The sequence below is a fragment of the Mya arenaria genome, chromosome 12 (genome assembly GCF_026914265.1).
Source record: "Mya arenaria isolate MELC-2E11 chromosome 12, ASM2691426v1".
Lineage (NCBI taxonomy): Eukaryota > Metazoa > Mollusca > Bivalvia > Myida > Myidae > Mya > Mya arenaria.
The window spans coordinates 39373-59084 of NC_069133.1; the positions used below are offsets into that span (position 1 = coordinate 39373).

A 19712-nucleotide genomic window follows, 5' to 3' on the forward strand; every position below is an offset into this window, starting at 1 on the left:
TTATCAATTTCTTATAATAATGTCCGAAAATGCAAGGCTTTCGTATATAATGTTGCATTTTGAAAGTTAAGCTGTCATTCCCGCAGGGTCCTGAAAAGTGTTTTCAATGTATGTATCCAATCTTACCATTTCCCTGAACTCAATAATGCCGCGAACAAAACTCTCAATTACAATTTCTTGTTATCCTAGCATTACCTTTTTTATTGCTTTTAACATGGCCCCAGAATTAATTCGTACGATTGGAATCCATTTGAAGGCATAAAATCCGTATTCTGTGAGGAATGTAGTCATTCGTTCTTTGTACTGTACTACTTTACCTTCTAGTATCCCTTAGATACATTAAACTTCGAAAAACATTTTTTTTAACATTGCAATGATTTCATCCACGCAGCCTATGGGCTCTGCAAGAAATTGTACACTGATTTTGGTGTATTGGTGAGTCTTATTAGATGGTCTATTACAAATGTCTAAAAAGTTCAACAAGACATCGTTTCAAAGAAATTTTAATTTTTACCCTAAGACCAAATACCAGAGAAGATTCCTCTTATAACAAATAAGAATGTTCCAAAACTACTTAAAAATACTCAAGAACTTTTCTCACATTCTAAACGGAGGTTTTATATACTTCTTTACGTGTAAGAAGTAGAAAATCCTAGAAAATTCTTAAAAATCCTGATCAATACGTCTTAAGGATGTTAAAGAGGAAATTGATACTTTACCTTAATGAATCTAACAATAAAAATTGATAGGTAATCAATAAAGTGAAGAATAAAAAATTGCATATACATGTTACACTTCCCCAACAACGTTTTATGTTTTTAAATTTCGTGTTTTGAATAAATACCATTCCATCGCATAACTATAACTATCAAGTCCAGCTTGTACATTTGTATGACATACATTCCATCTTCTCTGAACCCATCCGACAGCGTTTAATAATAACAATAATGTAGAATATATGAAACTAATGTACTCAAAATATTCGTTACTCTCTTATAGTAAAATATAGCTTTAAGTAATGATTAAAGGTTATAAGCAAAACCTTATTTTTCCTTATTTTTCCTTAGGTAACTAAACGAAAAACAAACATTTCCATCTCATGTGCAACATATACCAATATCAATATTGGAGTAATACAGACACCTCTAAACTTATTTTGTATTGATATCAAATATATGATATTGTAAAATGTATGTTATGCATGATACCGGAATACAGTTTATCACAAAAAAAGGTTATTAGCATGTTCTTTTGATGCGACGCATATAAACTGCCTGCCAATATGTATAGCATTTAAATTGTGTCAAACGGATAACTACAAATAATTATAGGTTATTTTACATTGTTCTGTACAATACGGATATATATATTTGGACGAGTACAGCTTGGAAAGTCATATTGGACAATCTGCTAGGCGAGGTCAATATGACGTTCCTAGCTCTGTTTGTTAAATGACCTTTTTATTCTATACATATAAACATTATACACATAAACTATTAATTGGATACCTGTACACTATTCTGTACAATACGGAAAATGTTTGGACGAAAAGGTGAAGGTATCTAACAAAAAGGTAATTTACCAATTTTGTACAATGCAGAATATATTTGGGATAATATTTATAGGTAAACAATACAAAGGTCATTTAAAATTGTCCTGTACAATACAGTCAGTGGTTTTTGGTTTTTGTTCAAAAACGAAGTTATTTCTGAGTCTGACAATTGTTTTTTTTTATTTACTAATATTTCCGTGTTTACGATCGCTTCCGTGTTTACAAAAAACAATACTGATCATATAATAACAGCAGCTTTATCGAAACGCTTTATCTAGAGCGCCTGTTGATTCGGATTTTCATTCGGAACCATTTCACGAGTTTCGGTCTTTTTCATAGGTTTAACATGGAACCTGTGAATCGTACAATACGGAAACAAATATGGGATTATTGTACGCGCGTGCGTCCCATTACATAAATATATTCACGCGGTTCAAAAAGCGTCTACGATTGGACGTATTTATTAGGTATAAAATAATAGTATTTAATTCAACAACTATTCAATAACAAGTAACAATCCGTATTTCATACATAATCAATTGCAATATTTGCAATAATAAAGCATAACTTAAATAACTGTCTGCTATTCATGTCGGAAAATAGCTCAATGAGCTAATGTTTCTTGTTTACACATACCCGACTTTAAATAAAGATTCATGTATCTTGTATCTTGTATCTTGTAACTATAAATCAATATTGTTGAACAATGACATGTAAAACATTGCTTACCAAGTCGCAACATACCAAATTCAACTCAAGCAATGGTGAATACACTTTTGCAAAAAAAAGATATTAAAAGATGAAACTCAATGAAGCACAGATATAACAAGAAAAAAGTTTGTTGTTGTTTTTTTTATCCGTTTTCAAAGACGGCTGAAACAAATGTCTACAAACAAACGTAAGATGGAACAGACATCAGAAATAAACTACTGTTAATCTTAATAGGATATAGCAAGATGGTGAAAATATTCGTGGTGAATAATTAGTAATTTAATAATAAAAATAAAACCAATATCAATATTGTTATTACACTAGATCAACAATATAATTTCATATCATCCATGTTTAGCTGCTCAAAGAAATCATGCCTGTGTCATAGCTTTGATATGTTATACTGTGTTACCCTATATCGTATCGTTTCGGATGACAATATAATTATGGACTTCTGTGAATGAGACACTTTTCAATGCGTTTCATAGATTTTATTGTACTTGTATATATTGTCTGCCTTTTTTCCTGTGTAAAGCGGGACTTACGGAATAAAAGTTAAAAATTGAAAGAAACTTTCCCACTGAAATGAAGTGATAAATTGTGTCTTTAAGTGTGCATGGAGAGATAATTAACTTTGCATTTTAGTAATGTTGGATATATTTATATTGTTGGCAAAATGGTAGTATTCCTCCTATGAGTTTTGTGAAAGACGACTTATTGCCATTTGTATGTCCGTTTTTTTTTTTTTAAATCAGTATGCAATGGACATCAGAAAATAAACTATCCAGTTATGTTATATCTAAATTACTAATCATAGGTATAAATCTTTCACCTTAAATTAATTATCCGTTGTACGAATATCTATCGTATCTAAGATATTTGCTTAGTTGTGGAATATTGCGAAAAAAATATTTCTGAAATGAACATTACAAATAAATAAGGGATTTTACACAAATCTAACAATTTATACCAGGTTATTTGTGTCAGGCATCTTTCTAGTAGCGTATTTCGGAGATATTGTTTTAGTAAGACTTAATGTTTACAATAGATATCGATCTAGTGACCAGTGGCTATATAAATCTGTTTTGTCTGATTGTCAAAAATTGAATCACAACATATTGTAGTACTATCTACTTAGTGATTAAAACGGATTACAATGCAGTGACCGAAGGTCAGTTATTTGTTGTTTCAATTGATGTTCAGTGCATATCAATTATCGTTCTTTAAGTTTAAATGTTGTTAAAAGCTAATAAAATATGATACAATTATGCAGGTAAACAATGAGCCGGGTTTTTACAGACCATGTCTTCATGGTCAAATTGTTATTGAACACGTGTTGGTTGGGACTTACATCAATAGTTGTCACTATAGCTAGATGTTGACACTTGAGCTGTGACGTTTTGGACAGATCCACTGTTAAATACCTTAAGAAAAAGGTAAGAATAAGTGTGATAATTTAGTTTTACCTTTTCAGACTTACCTACCTTATGGGATATATCTACTTTTCAAAGTGCTTAAAGGAGAATTGGATCATATTTTTAGTTCTAAACGTTTACCCTTGTTCCTACTAAACGCGTTTAAAGGGAACAACCAAGTGCCGATTTTGTTTCTACACGCAAGCGTTTCCATGGAATCTGACCTCTGGTCTTGAAAATGATAGCTCTTGAACCGATAGGACACTTTGCTGCCGCCCTTATTTAAAGTGCGCATGCCCAGCGAATGCCACAATTTATCGCACAATTTACCGTAATGCGTTGCCTCAATTTAGCGAAAACGTTTGATAGTTCTGATATCGTAAACATGTTTATATATAAATGAAACCTAAAAAGCATAAACTCTACGAAGTAGATTTGAATGACAATACGAATTGTCTTACTAGTATATGAAGGCCGTTTTATTCTTGCGATAACCATACACTTGTTACTTTCCTTGTATGAAAAAGCCATGTAAAATGGAGGCTTACGCGACACAACTTTCAGAAACCGTCAATTACAGTCAATCACACAAGATATGATAGTGAGTATGAAAATTACACGATCTTAAAATTATGCAAACGTGCACGTATGTCAGAGCAGCGGGTTTAAATGGGTTGAATTCCCAAAGGAAAAAGCAGTGTCATTCAATTGTTACACTTTTGAGGATTTAATGTTGATGTCTATTGATGGTATCACACAAATTTACTTTGTTTTTAACAGTTTTACTTAATCTTTTATGAAGACTAGACTTCTATGCAGCTTAAAATACAAAGGTCACTTACGTTATGTGTACCAAATGTTTTACTGTAACATTGACTTCTTATGATCACGTTTAATTACTATGTTCTCTAAAAATTGTGTTTATGAATATCCATGCTCATGTATGAATATCCCTTTACCATGTGCATCTCCAGAAACGAGGAAAATCAAGTTATAAACATTTATAAATATGTAACTTAAAAGTATATCTACTGCTGTTATATCCAATACCAAAATACTTTGTACACTGTATTCTATCACATTTTAGAGGTGTTGTTTATTCTTTGTTCAATCTATAAAGCCAGGACTTTTTAACTTACATTTTTCATTGCTTCTTTTAGGTATTTCTAAGTCGTGTGTTTGTTATTTGTCCCAACTAAACTTCTTTTTTCGAACAAACTATTTATGATATTCTTTTTCTTATTCGTGTAACGTCACAACGGTGAGCTTAATGTAAGTAGGTCAAGAGTTAATATCGAGGATATCTTTGCCATAAAAGCTGTTTCCGATGGATATTGGGATTTGTTGTACGCACATAGGTTAAGGTCAATAGATAACCCCTATGGATTTTGATGTACATTCGTCAAAGAATAAAGTCGTGGTAATCTTTAATCGAAAAACGTCTTCTACTTTAAACACTTCAAACTTAATATGCTCATTGACACTGACTAACAAATGATCCCTATTTCTTTTAGTTACAAGGTCGACGGTCAAGGTCGAAGTGACCTTTACTCGATGAACGGTTATCCGCTAATGTCCAGAACTTATGATCGTTTAGTCCTTTATATAATATATTATTTATGACAATATTAATGACCCTTTTATATTTTGAAAATTAAGGGCCATGATAACGAACAGTCTCAAGTCCAAGTCTAGACTCAGACTCAGAAAAGCATTTTTATAAAGGAACAAAATATCATATTTATTCCATTTCTTTTACAAAATTTATGCAAATCATAGTAAAACATTCAACTAGAAAGATATTTCATGAAATTTTACTTTCAATGCTCTGATAGACGGAAAATTACAATGAAATGCAGTCTTTCCATAATGAGTCTTGAGTCTGAACTCAAAGTAAATGTAGCCATATGTACTTCTCCTAATGGAAATTGTCAAAACATATGTTTTATTTTCAGCTTAGCCATGGTCAACGCAGGAGACAGATGTAATTTTTTCCGTCGACGGGTCGTCCTTAAAACGGTTGTTGTGCTGTGCTTACTTACTTACGTATTTATAGAATTACTATATGTCGTAAAAGACAAACGCGAAAAGGGAGACACTATTCATGTTGTGGATTATAACGACACATTTAAGTTTAAGCCATTAAGTAACGGCAGAATCGCGCCTTTCGGTGTTGACAGAAATGACTTCAAACGATTCCCTTATATTATGGGCGAGGCTGAGCGAATGCTTAGAACACTCAAAGACTTGGACAAAGTGAACTTTCTAAAAGAGCTGTTAAACAGTTCGGATGTGTCTGGTAAACAATACTCGGGTAGAATTATCCGAAAATTTTCCACAAATAAAATCAAATTCCGCTTTAAAAGGGTGAAAGCTCATAAAACAGCGGATAATGCTGATGATACCGAAAGTGAATTTATGCATAAAAGCTGTAAAATGTGGGCGGTGCTTACAACGATATTTGAGCCCCCGTCGGAAGCTGTACGACGGTTCAAGTACATGAGAAACTGGTGTGTGGTTATAGCTGGCGATGCTGGGTTGCCAAATACATACCTTCTCCCCTCCTCTGTGCCTAATCAGACAATCGTTTTCTTAAGCAAGGAGGATCAAAACAGGATACATTCTGATTTTATTGACGGTTTGCCATGGAAAAGTTTTGGCAGAAAGAATGTGGGATTTTTGTATGCGATTGCGCATGGGGCAAAGATTATATGGGACTGTGATGATGATAACATGCTTAAGTTCTGGTTGGAAGGAGCTTCTCCGGACGACAATTTATGGATAGAAACGTATACAAACATTGACGGAACTCTTAAGCCTTTAACTTTGGTTGACGTAAAAGAAAAGTACAAAAATGACATAGCCAATTTCTTTAACCCGTATCCATATCTAGGAGCGCCAAATCCAAGTTGTTGGCCGAGAGGTTATCCATTGACTTTAATCAGATCATCTGAGGGAATGGATCATTTAACATTTAAAAATGTCAGTAATGTTAAATCAGCTGCTAAACACGTTGGTGTTCTCCAGGCTTTGGCCGATCACGAACCTGACGTGGATGCTTTGTATCGTCTTATTCATGGTACTCCGTTCTACTTTAAACGACCAAAGTCGGAAAATGACAAAAAGTCAGCCGTGCTCTTGTCACCAGGAGTTTATTCCCCACTAAATGCCCAAGCGACGCTACATTTTCACTCAGCTTTCATTGCAATGTATCTTCCAACCACTGTTCACGGTCGTGTTTCTGACATATGGCGAAGCTACATTGCACAGGCCGTTCTTTCTTTAAAAGACATACTGGTCGGGTTCATGCCACGACCCCTGGTTGACCAGGATCGTAACGTTCATTCTCACCTTGCAGACCTTCAGTCAGAGACGCCTTTGTACACAAGAGTTGAGGTCTTCGTATCATTTCTAGATCACTGGAGAAGAGACAAGATAGCCAAAGGCGAGCATAAGTCACGTTCATTTGAAGATCTTTATGAGGACTTGTATATTGGAATCTACGAACGCGGCTTTATAGAGATTGATGATGTCCTTGCCATTCAGCGGTGGATTTTGGCTCTTTTCGGTGTTGGGTTTACGACGAGATCTATTGACACACTTGCTGATTCGGCTTCTGATTGGATTATAAGTGAGGACAAGTCAAACTTTAACGTTGGTTTATCGGTGTTTTACCAACCAAATTCTTTTCCAAAGAGCTGTGAAGTGGTTAAAAAGAAGCATACCGAAATGACATTTTGGACCTCTGATTTGCACGACGGTTGCAGAATAGACTTTCCGACCATTCTCTCGTCTCTTGGACAGCGATCTGTGGTTGCAGGCTACAAGTATAGAAAAACGCCATACCCTGAAGTGTTTAATATTTCCAACATCATAGTTCCAAAATCAATTCCTAAAGAAATAGAAGATTACAGGATAGGGACTCAGGTAACGCAGGATTTAATTAACAAAGTTATGCAGTTTTATACAAATGATGAATTGTTTCAGAGTGTTGATGCATTCTTTTGTGGATTTTATTCGTCAATGTGCCAATTATGGATGCCACTCAACAACACTAAGTCGATACTATTTATCACAGCTCATCGATACAACCTTGGAAGGTGCACTGTAGATTCATGGAATAAGTTAACAGATCAGCTCATAGATCTTGAATTAAGAAACGTTCAAAGTCGAACAGGAGCAAAACACATAATTGGCGGTGCTAGTAGATATGATTATGAATATTTGAAATACTATACTGGTCTTGGTGATGCAATAAAATTGATAAGCAGCTTTGGTGGCATGTATACAAAAGGTGGTGAATTTAAACCTTCAGAGGCTGAAATTCTTGTTGCTGGCTATGACAAAACAATGATAGGAAAAGTGAAGTCTTTTAAACTTATTGACATTCATGAAAAATATAAACACTACACATCGAATGATTTACTTAGACATAAAGCAATAATCTATATTCCTTATTCTGTGATGTCATATAAATTAACAGACTTTTATTCCATAAATATTCCATTATTTATGCCTAGTGCAAAATTCTTAAGAAGCCGAGGCGGACTTGGAGCAGATAGAACGAGCACCACATCTCCTTATTGTAATATGGACACAGATTTACATTTAAAAGTGAGCAAGCACCCTACATCGCACCATTCTTACAATCCTAATGCTGAATTCAATGATGACGTTGAAGCAGAGATGTACTGGTTACAGTTCAGTGACTTTTTTGACTGGCCACATATCCTGTATTTTGATAGTATTGAGGATCTAGATACAAAACTGAACACAGTCGACTTTAGCACCGTGAGCAATTTGATGAGAACGGAAAATGATATAAGAAAGCATTTAGTTCTAAGTCAATGGTGCTCAATTATTTCTAGCATTAGACATTAACATAAAACAAACAAAATACCATTTGTTGTTTAACTTAAAATTGCCTTTCATAACATACCGTTTCATGATTTAAAGTAGAATGTTTTCGAGTATGATTTTATGCTTATTTTGTGTTGAAGATTTAAGTGAAATGAGTTAAAAAGATAGTGTATTAAAATTTAAAAAAATGCATCAAACTATTTTGTGCTCCTTTAACGTACCCGCTGCACAAACGGGCTTGTTATTTAATCGTGTTATTGGCTGTAATGTTAAGGTTTGATACCTTGTGATTATATACATAATTGTGATATCATTTAAATGATTTCAGTGGATGATTAGAAAAATGATTGAAATGTTTCAAAATTTCAAAGCTTTATTTGCATTACATCCAGAAGGCCATGGCCCTTATGGACAAATATCATATTCAGTATTTAAAGGTTAACGCATTTACAACAGAGTATTACCATACTTATAATCATAATTAACTATTAGTACAGAAAATAACAAACTTCAAGCAATAAAGCAATAAAGCAAAATACTTTCAATAAGTTTGACCTTTTTACTTTCTATACTGAATGGCGATTTGATAAATAGATTTGTAGATAGGTATTCTTTTATTCCTCCATATTGAAGAGAATTAAAACATGTAATCGAAATGAAATAAAATTACTAGATATAACGAACAAAAGTGAGCAAAGTAAATACAAGTGAAATAACAAATAACGAACATATAACCAATACATACTATATATATGTATACATATAAAATAACACTCCTTAAAAATGCAATACATATGCATTAACTTTCAGATTGCATTAATGTCGGCACGTTTTCAATAAACAAGTAGATTAAAAAATTATAATACAAATTAAGATAGCAAACTAGTATGATATGAATACACGAGTAAAATGCAAAGTGGTACTTTCACTAAACTAGTAGAACATCAGCCTAATTGCGAAAAGCGAAATTGATGGACTGGTATATGGTAATATGATTTCTTAATTACAATTTTTTAAAGTAACTTATACTTCAATAATAGATAGAACATTGATCTGATAATGTTAATAAAACATTTTCTATCTGTAACATTTATTGCACGTAAATATATGATACATCACACAATTCATTATAGTAAAATATTTATATGAAAAACTACTGAAACAATCTCAGTAGCCAAAAGTTTAAATAGGGTTAGGGTTAACCCTAACTGCTCGTATACATGTCTCAATGGTTGCTATATATGGCAGTGAATATACTTCCTTCCAAGAAAGTGATTGGTTTAAAGAGTTTTCCAATATAATTATGTTTATGTTTTATTTCAATAGTATTATTTTGAACATGTTAATTATGCAGAAACTGTATTATCTTTGTGTGGGTCTTAATTTTTTCCAACATCGAATTTCTTTCAGCCCAAACTGTAATATCTTATACGGGCCCTCTTACGGTGTGTACGTTTATGCAAGGGACTACTTCTTTTTTTCCGGAGTGATAGGTATGAACAAATTTGGGCACCACTGAACCATGAAAATGAGAACCAGAAAAGGTTGTCATATATTGTTCACATAAAGCGCGTGCATGCCGGCAAGCAAATTGTACATGTTTGAGGCGGGGTTTAGCCTCCGTAAACCAATGAAAATTCATTACCGAAACACCCGAGGTACATGTACTTTTTAGATGTACATATATGGATATGCGTTAAAAATAGTACTGCATTTAATAGGAAAGCGTGTTTTACTTACATGCCCTACAGTATGTAGCAAAATGGTTTTTGTCCTTGAAGCAGTTATTACATCCGACAAAATCACTGAAACTAAATGCTTATGGAATCTAACTTGAATATATTAATCCGAGTTTCACGCTACAATGAACTTGATGAAGATTTCAAGCGAGCATTTGACGCCATTTTGTTTACATGGAACAACAACAACAACAAATGGAGCCATAACAAATCCTACTCCCAGTTTGGAAGCAGAGCAAATAAGTTAATTGTAAAGGTGAGTTTATCTGAGATGCATGTTTTTTTTTTATTTTTTATTGAATTTCATCTTTTGAAATCTGTTTACTAGAAACTTCACGTTTTATCTATCTTCGCGTTCCAATCGAGGTACGGGGTTCTCCGAATTTATGGAGATTTAGTACAAGTAACTATTAAACTATCGTTTAGGAGCATTCACCGATATTTTACTTTCCACAGAAAGTGCACTTTCCTCTAACTAGTCATACCAGTACGATCTTGAATGGGTACGAATTATCCGACATCCGTTTCCAATACGCTTGGGACACAATGTAAATATTGCCATTTCTACTTTTATTTTATAATATAATCTATTTTTTTGTCAGCATCAAATCAAATGGTTAATTATCGGTTTTACAACGATTGTTTGAGATATTAAGCTGCTAAAAAGATCTTATAGTAGGTGAAACAATTTGTTCATATCATGCCGTTCGCTGCGGCCATTTTGAATATTCTGAACGATCTGCATTATGACCCATAACACACAAAAACAAACCAGAAACGTAACTCTCTGTACTTTCTAAATACGAGAAACACAATGCTGTTCTTTTTTAAGATTGAATGTATTACTGAATGAAATAAATTAACATTGATTGGCCTGATCATATGTATTGCCGTATTGTTTTAATTGACAGGTTAAAATTGCAAAATGTAAAAAAGGGGAATTATTCAGCGTTCATTTAGACCTAATTTTATACATGTATGTTGTATTTATTGAATACTCATGTGTCTTTTTGATCTTATATAAACAATTTAAGCATTAGTCCATTGTAACCACTGCCCCCCCCCCTTCCCCCAAGGTCAGTGGAATAGCGGGACTTTAACTGTCAGTCCAGCCAATCCCGGGTAATATCCCTGCCCCTGCTGAGACAAACTGCTGGTAAAATTCCCCCGAAATGCCCAAGCAGCCCATGAACATCCTAGGTAAGGCCCATTCGGTGCTTTTTTCACAGCCATTTAACTGGACAAGCCCCTGGACCTGGGGGAGCAGTGGTAACAATTGACTGGTGCATTGCTAACTATTGTATTGCATATAAGGGCTTTAATGATTGTAATTTATGGCAAGTATTTGGTGGTTGTTGGAATTACCGAAAGCACTCTCCGAACCCTGTCCCATCCCCCCACGAACGCTATATTCAGTACATTCAATAAGTAATATTATTTTTTCACTCTAACAAAAAGAATTTACAGTTTTTCATTTCATGGAGTTTGGATTTGTGGCCCTTAGAGAGTAATCAGTCAACTGTAGAAAGGCAAAGGCACGTTCCTTGGAGGGTTTAACTCTGCAGACACATAATATTTTGTCTTAAATTGATAGATGTTTGATTTAAAATTTCAATCGATTTTGATGGCTTTTCTAAAAAGCTGTTATTAATTTTTAGATCCCTTTTCTATCTTTAAAATATTACACTTGCATGAAATAAGTGTACATACATGCCATATCCTCCGGCGGGGGAAAAAATCCCCCGGAATATCGATCCATCCTCTGGTCTCCCGGCGGGAGATAAAAATCCCCCGGAATTAAAAAATGTACCACAATAGATGCAGTCTTATTCGCCAATGCATATCAGAAATTAACTTGCTCATGTTGATAACATCTTGACTGAATAAAGGCATTTTGTTTTGACATGAACATTAATAAATACTTTACACCCGAAACCAGCTTTGTCACTAATTCAGGCTTTGCAAATCTCAATTAAAAGTCTGACTGGGGTCAAACATGCTTTCACAGCACGTGGTTGACTTCTTAGTGAAAAATCCCCGAAAATGTAACTAGCTATTTCAAAACAACGAAAATAAATATCATATAAGTGTATGCTACATTGTCAGGTTTTTTTTTCTAGAGAACCAACGGGTCCGACTATCGGACCCATTCCGAAAGCAAAATATAAGATATGTTTCCCAATCTTCAGAAAAAATCCCAATCAAAAAAAAAATATATATATTTTTTTTTTATGATTTTTAGAAAGTCTTCTTACCTGTACTGGTTAAAATATTATCTGTCATGATTTATTGCAGTAGATATTTACACCCAAGGATTGATATTTTAGCCATTAGGGCCTTTAAAGGGTTAGGGTTAGGGTTAGGGTACAGTTTTGCATGGGAATATGCAGTCCGAAACGGGAATATGCAGTCCGAAAAGGAAAAATGCAGATTTAGGCACTTTACAGTTGGCAACCAGCTGCCAATTGGCAGCCAGTTTACAGTTGGCATCCAGCTGACAATTGGCAGCTGGCAATTGGCAGCCAGTTGACAGTATACAGCCGCTTTGGCAGCCGCCTTGTGAACGGCTGCCAGCTGGCAATTGGCAGCCAGCTAACAGTTGGCAACCAGCTGTTAACAGCTAACAGTTGGCAGCCAGCTGGCAATTGGCAGCCGGCTGACAATTGGCAGCTGGCAATTGGCAGACAGTTCACAGTATACAACCACTTTGGCAGCCGCCTTGTGAACGGCTGCCAGCTGGAAATTGGCAGCCAGCTAACAGTTGGCAGCCAGCTGGCATCCTGTTAACAGCTAACAGTTGGCAGCCAGCTGGCAATTGACAGCCAGCTAACAGTTGGCAGCCACTTTATACTTAGCCATCAAGAGCCTAGCTCGCCCTTTGGCAGCCGCCTTGTGAACGGCTGCCAGCTGGCAATTGGCAACCAGCTAACAGTTAGCAGCCAGCTGGCAGCCTGTTAACAGCTAACAGTTGGCAGCCAGCTGGCAATTGACAGCCAGCTAACAGTTGGCAGCCACTTTATACTTAGCCATGAAGAGCCTAGCCCGACCTTTGGCAGCCGCCTTGTGAACGGCTGCCAGCTGGCAATTGGCAGCCAGCTAACAGTTGGCAGCCAGCTGGCATCCTGTTAACAGCTAACAGTTGGCAGCCAGCTGGCAATTGACAGCCAGCTAACAGTTGGCAGCCACTTTATACTTAGCCATCAAGAGCCTAGCTCGCCCTTTGGCAGCCGCCTTGTGTACGGCTGCCAGCTGGCAATTGACAGCCAGCTAACAGTTGGCAGCCAGCTGGCAGCCTGTTAACAGCTAACAGTTGGCAGCCAGCTGGCAATTGACAGCCAGCTAACAGTTGGCAGCCAGCTGGCAATTGACAGCCAGCTAACAGTTGGCAGGCAGGCATTTTTTTTGAAAAGCAAAATACACCTAGGGTTAGGCTAGGGTTACGGACATAGATTTTATAAAAAAAAGTGTATCCAGCGTTCATTCCAAAATCATCGTAGGACATTAGTGAACATATTTGTATAGTGTACTTAACTCATGTTTGGCAAAAACGATTTTTTTTAACATGCTTGCCTCCTGTGGTTTATTCTGTCTGTCTGTCTGTCTGTCTGTCTGTCTGTCTGTCTGTCTGTCTGTCAGGCTGTCTGTCAGGCTGTCTGCAAAGCTGTGATAGGACATGGCTCAGTGTTTGTCAATTTGCTCTACAATGGCATTTGATGAATAGCGGCATTTTGTTCATTGGTGGCCTTTGCGAAACAGGGGCAATTTGCATAACGGTGGCCTTTGCGAAACAGGAACAGTCTGTTCAATGGTGGCCTTTGCGAAACAGGGTTAGGGCTGTGGTTAGGCCTTATGTGCGGCTGACAGTTGACAGCCAGCTAACAGTTGGCAGCCAGCTGTCAGCCTGTTAACAGCTAACAGTTGGCATCCAGCTGGCAATTGGCAGCCAGCTAACAGTTGGCAGCCACTTTAAACTTAGCCATGAAGAGCCTAGCTCGACCTTTGGCAGCCGCCTTGTGTACGGCTGCCAGCTGGCAATTGACAGCCAGCTAACAGTTGGTAGCCAGCTGGCAGCCTGTTAACAGCTAACAGTTGGCATCCAGCTGGCAATTGACAGCCAGCTAACAGTTGGCAGCCACTTTAAACTTAGCCATGAAGAGCCTAGCTCGACCTTTGGCAGCCGCCTTGTGTACGGCTGCCAGCTGGCAATTGACAGCCAGCTAACAGTTGGCAGCCAGCTGGCAGCCTGTTAACAGCTAACAGTTGGCAGCCAGCTGGCAATTGACAGCCAGCTAACAGTTGGCAGGCAGGCAATTTATTTTAAAAGCAAAGTACACCTAGGGTTAGGCTAGGGTTACGGACATAGATTTTATAAAAAAAAAAGTACATTCCAAAATCATCGTGGGACATTAGTGAACATATTTGTATAGTATACTTAACTCATGTTTGGCAAAACACTTAAAAAAAAAAAAAAAAAAAAAAAAAAACGATTTTTTTTATAACATGCTTGCCTCCTGTGGTTTATTCTGTCTGTCTGTCTGTCTGTCTGTCTGTCTGTCTGTCTGTCTGTCTGTCTGTCTGTCTGTCCGTCCGTCCGTCCGTCCGTCCGTCCGTCCGTCCGTCCGTCCGTCCGTCCGTCCGTCCGTCTGTCTGTCAGGCTGTCTGTCAGGCTGTCTGCAAAGCTGTGATAGGATATGGCTCAGTGTTTTGTCAATTTGCTCTACAATGGCATTTGATGAATAGCGGCAATTTGTTCAATGGTGGCCTTTGCGAAACAGGGGCAATTTGCTTAACGGTGGCCTTTGCGAAACAGGGGCATTCTGTTCAATGGTGGCCTTTGCGAAACAGGGGCAATTTGCTTAACGGTGGCCTTTGCGACTTCAGAATGAGGACGCTAGAGGGCTGTGGTTACTGGTATTTTAGGTGATAAAATAAACAGTCAACGATTCTTATGTCGCTCCTTCGATCTTCGATTGGAAAACATTACATCTTTGGGTATATAAAACAACACAAATGTTTACAACTTGGAAATAGTTTATTTTAAAGTGTGCGTATTCTAGAATGTGAACCATTTAACAGATACTATTTCGATTACATAAAAACAAATCACATTACATCAAATTGCACTTAGGGGCCACCTAGTGAAGTTGCCGTCGCGTTTCCAGGTCCAACAAGGGGAGCCCGGCTTCGGCACGGGCTATTAGTCCCGCCTGGCCGGGCTCGAACCCGGGAGCCGCGGACCACACCGCAAGTTCGTGTATTGTGGCCGTTCAAAGTTTTCCCCGGACCCGGCCGCTGGCCTCGACGAGGCAAGATTAAAAATGCGGTCTTTTCCCCGTACTCTCGGCCGCCGCTCGACGCGGCTCGTAGAGACATTTCCAACGGTACCTGGTTTCACTCGATTGCACTGCGGGTTGGCCAAAAGCGCGCGTTCAAATTTATCACCGGGCTCGCCTCATCTGCGAAGCGAAAACACTATCAAATTGCCTAGCTTTTGCCTGCCTCTCGACGTGCTGCCTAGGCGAGCCCGGGCGAAATTTGGACTGCCTGTATCACCGTCGCCCGTGCACGTATTGGGATAACCGAGGTACAGCCGGAAAGGTCTAGAAAAGACATTTCCAACGGTGTCTCGATGCACTCACCAAGCCACTCGACCGCTGAGATACGGCCGCTGAAGCGCTGGAGTACGTCGCTGGGGTGTCGCGAAAATAGGTGACACAATTTGTCTTCAATCCAAACCCACTGCCCCCGTATCTCAGCCGTCCGTGCTCCGATCAGGGCGAACGAGGTACCGCTGGAAAGGTCTCGCCGAGACGCGTCCATAGCAGTCGCGCTTGCCAGTCCAACCCGGGAAGCCGAGCCTCGGCACCGCCACTTAGTCCCGCCAGGACGGGCTCGAGCCCTGGACCGGCGGTAGGACCCGTACCTGGTCAAGCCCGACAGCTATGGACGCGGCTCGCCGAGACCTTTCCAACGGTACCTGGTTCGACTCGATCGCTCAGATACGGCCGCTGAAGCGCGGGAGTACGTCGCTGGGGTGTCGCGAAAATAGGTGACACAATTTGTCTTCAATCCAAACCCACTGCCCCCGTATCTCAGCCGTCCGTGCTCCGATCAGGGCGAACGAGGTACCGCTGGAAAGGTATCGTCGAGACGCGTCCATAGCAGTCGCGTTTGCCGGTCTAACCCGGGAAGCTGAGCCTCGACACGGCCGCTTAGTCCCGCCGGGCCGGGCTCGAGCCCTGGACCGGCGGACGGACCCGAACCTGGTCACACTCGACGGCTATGGACGCTGCTCGCCAAGACCTTTCCAACGATACCTGGTTCGACTGGATCGGACGGCGGGTTAGCGAATGGCGAGCTTCCAAAGTTCTCCCCGGGCTCGCCTCATCGGCGAGGCGAAGACACCGTGAAAACCCCGTGCTTTTGCCTGCCTCGCGAAGCGCTGCCCAGGCGAGACCGGCCGAAACTTTGACTGCCCGTATATCAGCCTTCCGTGCTCTGATCAAGGCGAACGAGGTACCGCTGGAAAGGTCGCGTCGAGACGCGTCCAAAGCCGTCGAGTTTGCCGGTCGAACCCAGGGAGCCGAGCCTAGGCACGGCCGCTTAATCCCGCCAGGACGGGCTCGGGCCCGGCACCGGCGGACGGACCCGTGCCTGGTCAAACTTGACAGATATTGACGGGGCTCGTTGAGACCTTTCCATCGATACCTGGTTCAACTCCATCGGACGGCGGGTTAGCGAATAGCGAGCTTTCAAAGTTCTCCCCGGGCTCGCCTCATCGGCGAGCAAAAGACACCGTGAAATCCCCGTGCTTTTGCCTGCCTCTCGACGTGCTGACCAGGCAAGACCGGCCGAAACTTTGACTGGCCGTATCTCAGCCGTCCGTGCTCCGATCGGAATGAAACAGACACTGGTACAGCGGTAACCAGTTCGAGCTGATCGCACTGATCGGGACGAACGAGGTACCGCCGGAAAGGTCTGGACGAGACCTTTCCAACGTTGTCTCGATGCACTCGTCAAGCCGCTCAGCCGCTGAGATAGTGCCGCCGAAGCGCCGCTGGGGGGTCGCCAAAATAGGTGACACAATTTTTCTTCAAACCCGACCCACATCCAAGTTGTCACTCTAGCTATGTGGGGAGACTTTGTAAATCGCGAGAGGCGTCCGGAACCGCGAGTCTAACGTCGAGAACGGCGGCCTCCCGGGCTTCGTTCGCCTCGTAGACCACCTACCACCTACCCCTGGCCGGGTCCGCCGCCCGGCCGCTAGCTCGCCTGCTCTCTCGCCTGCCTGCCTGCCTGCCTCGCGAGCTCGGGGACACGGCGGCGCGAAGATACTAGCGCTGGCCAGGCTTGGGACTAGCTCGCCTCGCGGCAGGCAGGCAGGCAGGCAGGCTCGCCGAGAGGCGCGCGTGCCTTGCGCTTGGCGAATGCCCGGTCTTCGTCCGCGTGTTGCTCCGGGACGCCCTGGCCGATCTCGACGTTCCAGGTACCGCTGGAAACTACTGGTCTTGGCCGGGTCCCTGTGCTGTCGAGGCACAGACCCGAGAGCCCGGCCAGCGCACAAAAGTGTAGAAAAAAAAGTTAAAGTCGAAGTGGCCGACCCACAACCAAGTTGTCATTCCATACCTATGTGGGGACGACCTCTGGAAGCTCGCGGGTGGCGAGCACGGACACGTAGCCGAGCGTCGGCCGGGCTCCTCGCCTCGCGCCAGGCTGGCAGGCAGGCAGGCAGGCAGGCTCGGCGGCCGGGCTTCTCGCGGTGGCCGCCTGCCTGCGAGCTGTGTAACCGTCGTAAAGCTCCTGGTCTTGGCCGGGTCTCCGTACCGTGCTGGCAGGCAGGCAGGCAGGCAGGCAGGCAGTGGCCCGGTGTGAGCCCGGGAAGGTCTCTCGGCCGAGCAGAGGCCTCCTGGGCTAGCAATGGGGACGACGCGATAGTACTAGGCAGGCAGGCAGTGGCCCGGTGTGAGCCCGGGTAGGTATCTCTGCCAAGCGGAGGCCTCCCGGGCTAGGGGACGACGCGATAGTACTAGGCAGGCAGGCAGAGGCCCGATGTGTGAGCCCGGGAAGGTATCTCGGCCGAGCAGAAGCCTCCCGGGCTATGGGGACGACGCGATAGTACTAGGCAGGCAGGCAGGCTCGCCGAGAGCCCGGCCAGCGCGCAAAAGTGTAGAAAAAATAAAAGTTAAAGTCGAAGTGGCCGACCCACAACCAAGTTGTCATTCCATATCTATGTGGGGACGACGTCTGGAAGCTCGCGAGAGGCGAGCACGGACACGTAGCCGAGCGTCGGCCGGGCTTTTCACCTCGCGCCAGGCAGGCAGGCAGGCTCGGCGGCCGAGCTTCTCGCGGTGGCCGCCTGACTGCGAGCTGTGGTACCGTCGTAAAGCTCCTGGTCTTGGCCGGGTCCCCGTACCGTGCTGGCAGGCAGGCAGGCAGGCAGTGGCCCGGTGTGAGCCCGGGAAGGTCTCTCGGCCGAGCAGAGGCCTCCCGGGCTAGCTATGGGGACGACGCGATAGTACTAGGCAGGCAACAGTGGCCCGGTGTGAGCCCGGGTAGGTATCTCTGCCGAGCGGAGGCCTACCGGGCTAGGGGACGACGCGATTGTACTAGGCAGGCAGGCAGAGGCCCGATGTGTGAGTCCGGGAAGGTATCTCGGCCGAGCAGAAGCCTCCCGGGCTATGGGGACGACGCGATAGTATTAGGCAGGCAGACAGGCAGGCAGGCAAGCAGGCAGGCAGGCTCGCCGAGATCCCGGCCAGCGCGCAAAAGTGTAGAAAAAAATAAAAGTTAAAGTCGAAGTGGCCGACCCACAACCAAGTTGTCATTCCATACCTACGTGGGGACGACGTCTGGAAGCTCGTGAGAGGCGAGCACGGACACGTAGCCGAGCGTCGGCCGGGCTTCGCCTCTCGGCAGGGATGCAGGCAGTCTCGGCGGCCGGGCTTCTCGCGGTGGCCGCTTGCCTGCGACCTGGTGGACGCGATGTTAGGTACCGTCGGAAAGCTCCTGGTCTTGGCCGGGTCCCCGTGCTATCGGCGCGGCGGCGATTCGCCGGCGAGCAGAGGTACAGTCCCGGGCCACGACGCCGGCCGGGACGGGGAGGCGAGCAGCCGAGCCTTGGCCGGCAGGCAGGCAGCTCGTCAGGGCTTCTCTCAGTGGCCTGCGAGCTGGGGACTCGATGGTAGTGCCAGTAGTGTAGGTACTAGTGGATGTGGTCAGGCCTGGGACTCGGGCGGCGGCGGTTGCGAGAAGCGGGCGAAAAGCGCGGACGGTAGGCTCGGCCGAGCGGAGGCGAGAAGCGCTGTCCACCGGTCCAGGTACCGTCGGAACGCTCCTGGTCTTGGCCGGGTCCCCGTGCTGTAGACGCGGCTTTTCGCCGGCGAGCAGAGGCCTCCCGGGCTAAGGGACGACGCGAAGTACTAGGCAGGCAGACAG

At 42.3% G+C, this 19712-nt stretch overlaps 1 protein-coding gene across 5 annotated transcripts; it reads left to right on the forward strand.

The window, feature by feature from the left end:
* The first annotated feature begins 2725 nt into the window (after positions 1–2725).
* LOC128211070 (uncharacterized) lies at positions 2726–8794 on the forward strand. 5 transcript variants are annotated; one of them, XM_052915472.1, is made up of 3 exons: positions 2726–3434; positions 3537–3699; positions 5634–8794. In XM_052915472.1, the coding sequence occupies exon 3, from the start codon at positions 5641–5643 to the stop codon at positions 8557–8559; it is 2919 nt and encodes a 972-aa protein (XP_052771432.1). In that variant the 5' UTR covers positions 2726–3434; positions 3537–3699; positions 5634–5640; the 3' UTR covers positions 8560–8794. The 5 variants fall into 5 exon arrangements, with proteins under 5 accessions (XP_052771432.1, XP_052771434.1, XP_052771436.1 ...); XM_052915474.1 differs by having other exon boundaries at positions 2726–3080; XM_052915476.1 differs by having other exon boundaries at positions 2726–2989.
* The last annotated feature ends 10918 nt before the right edge of the window (positions 8795–19712 follow it).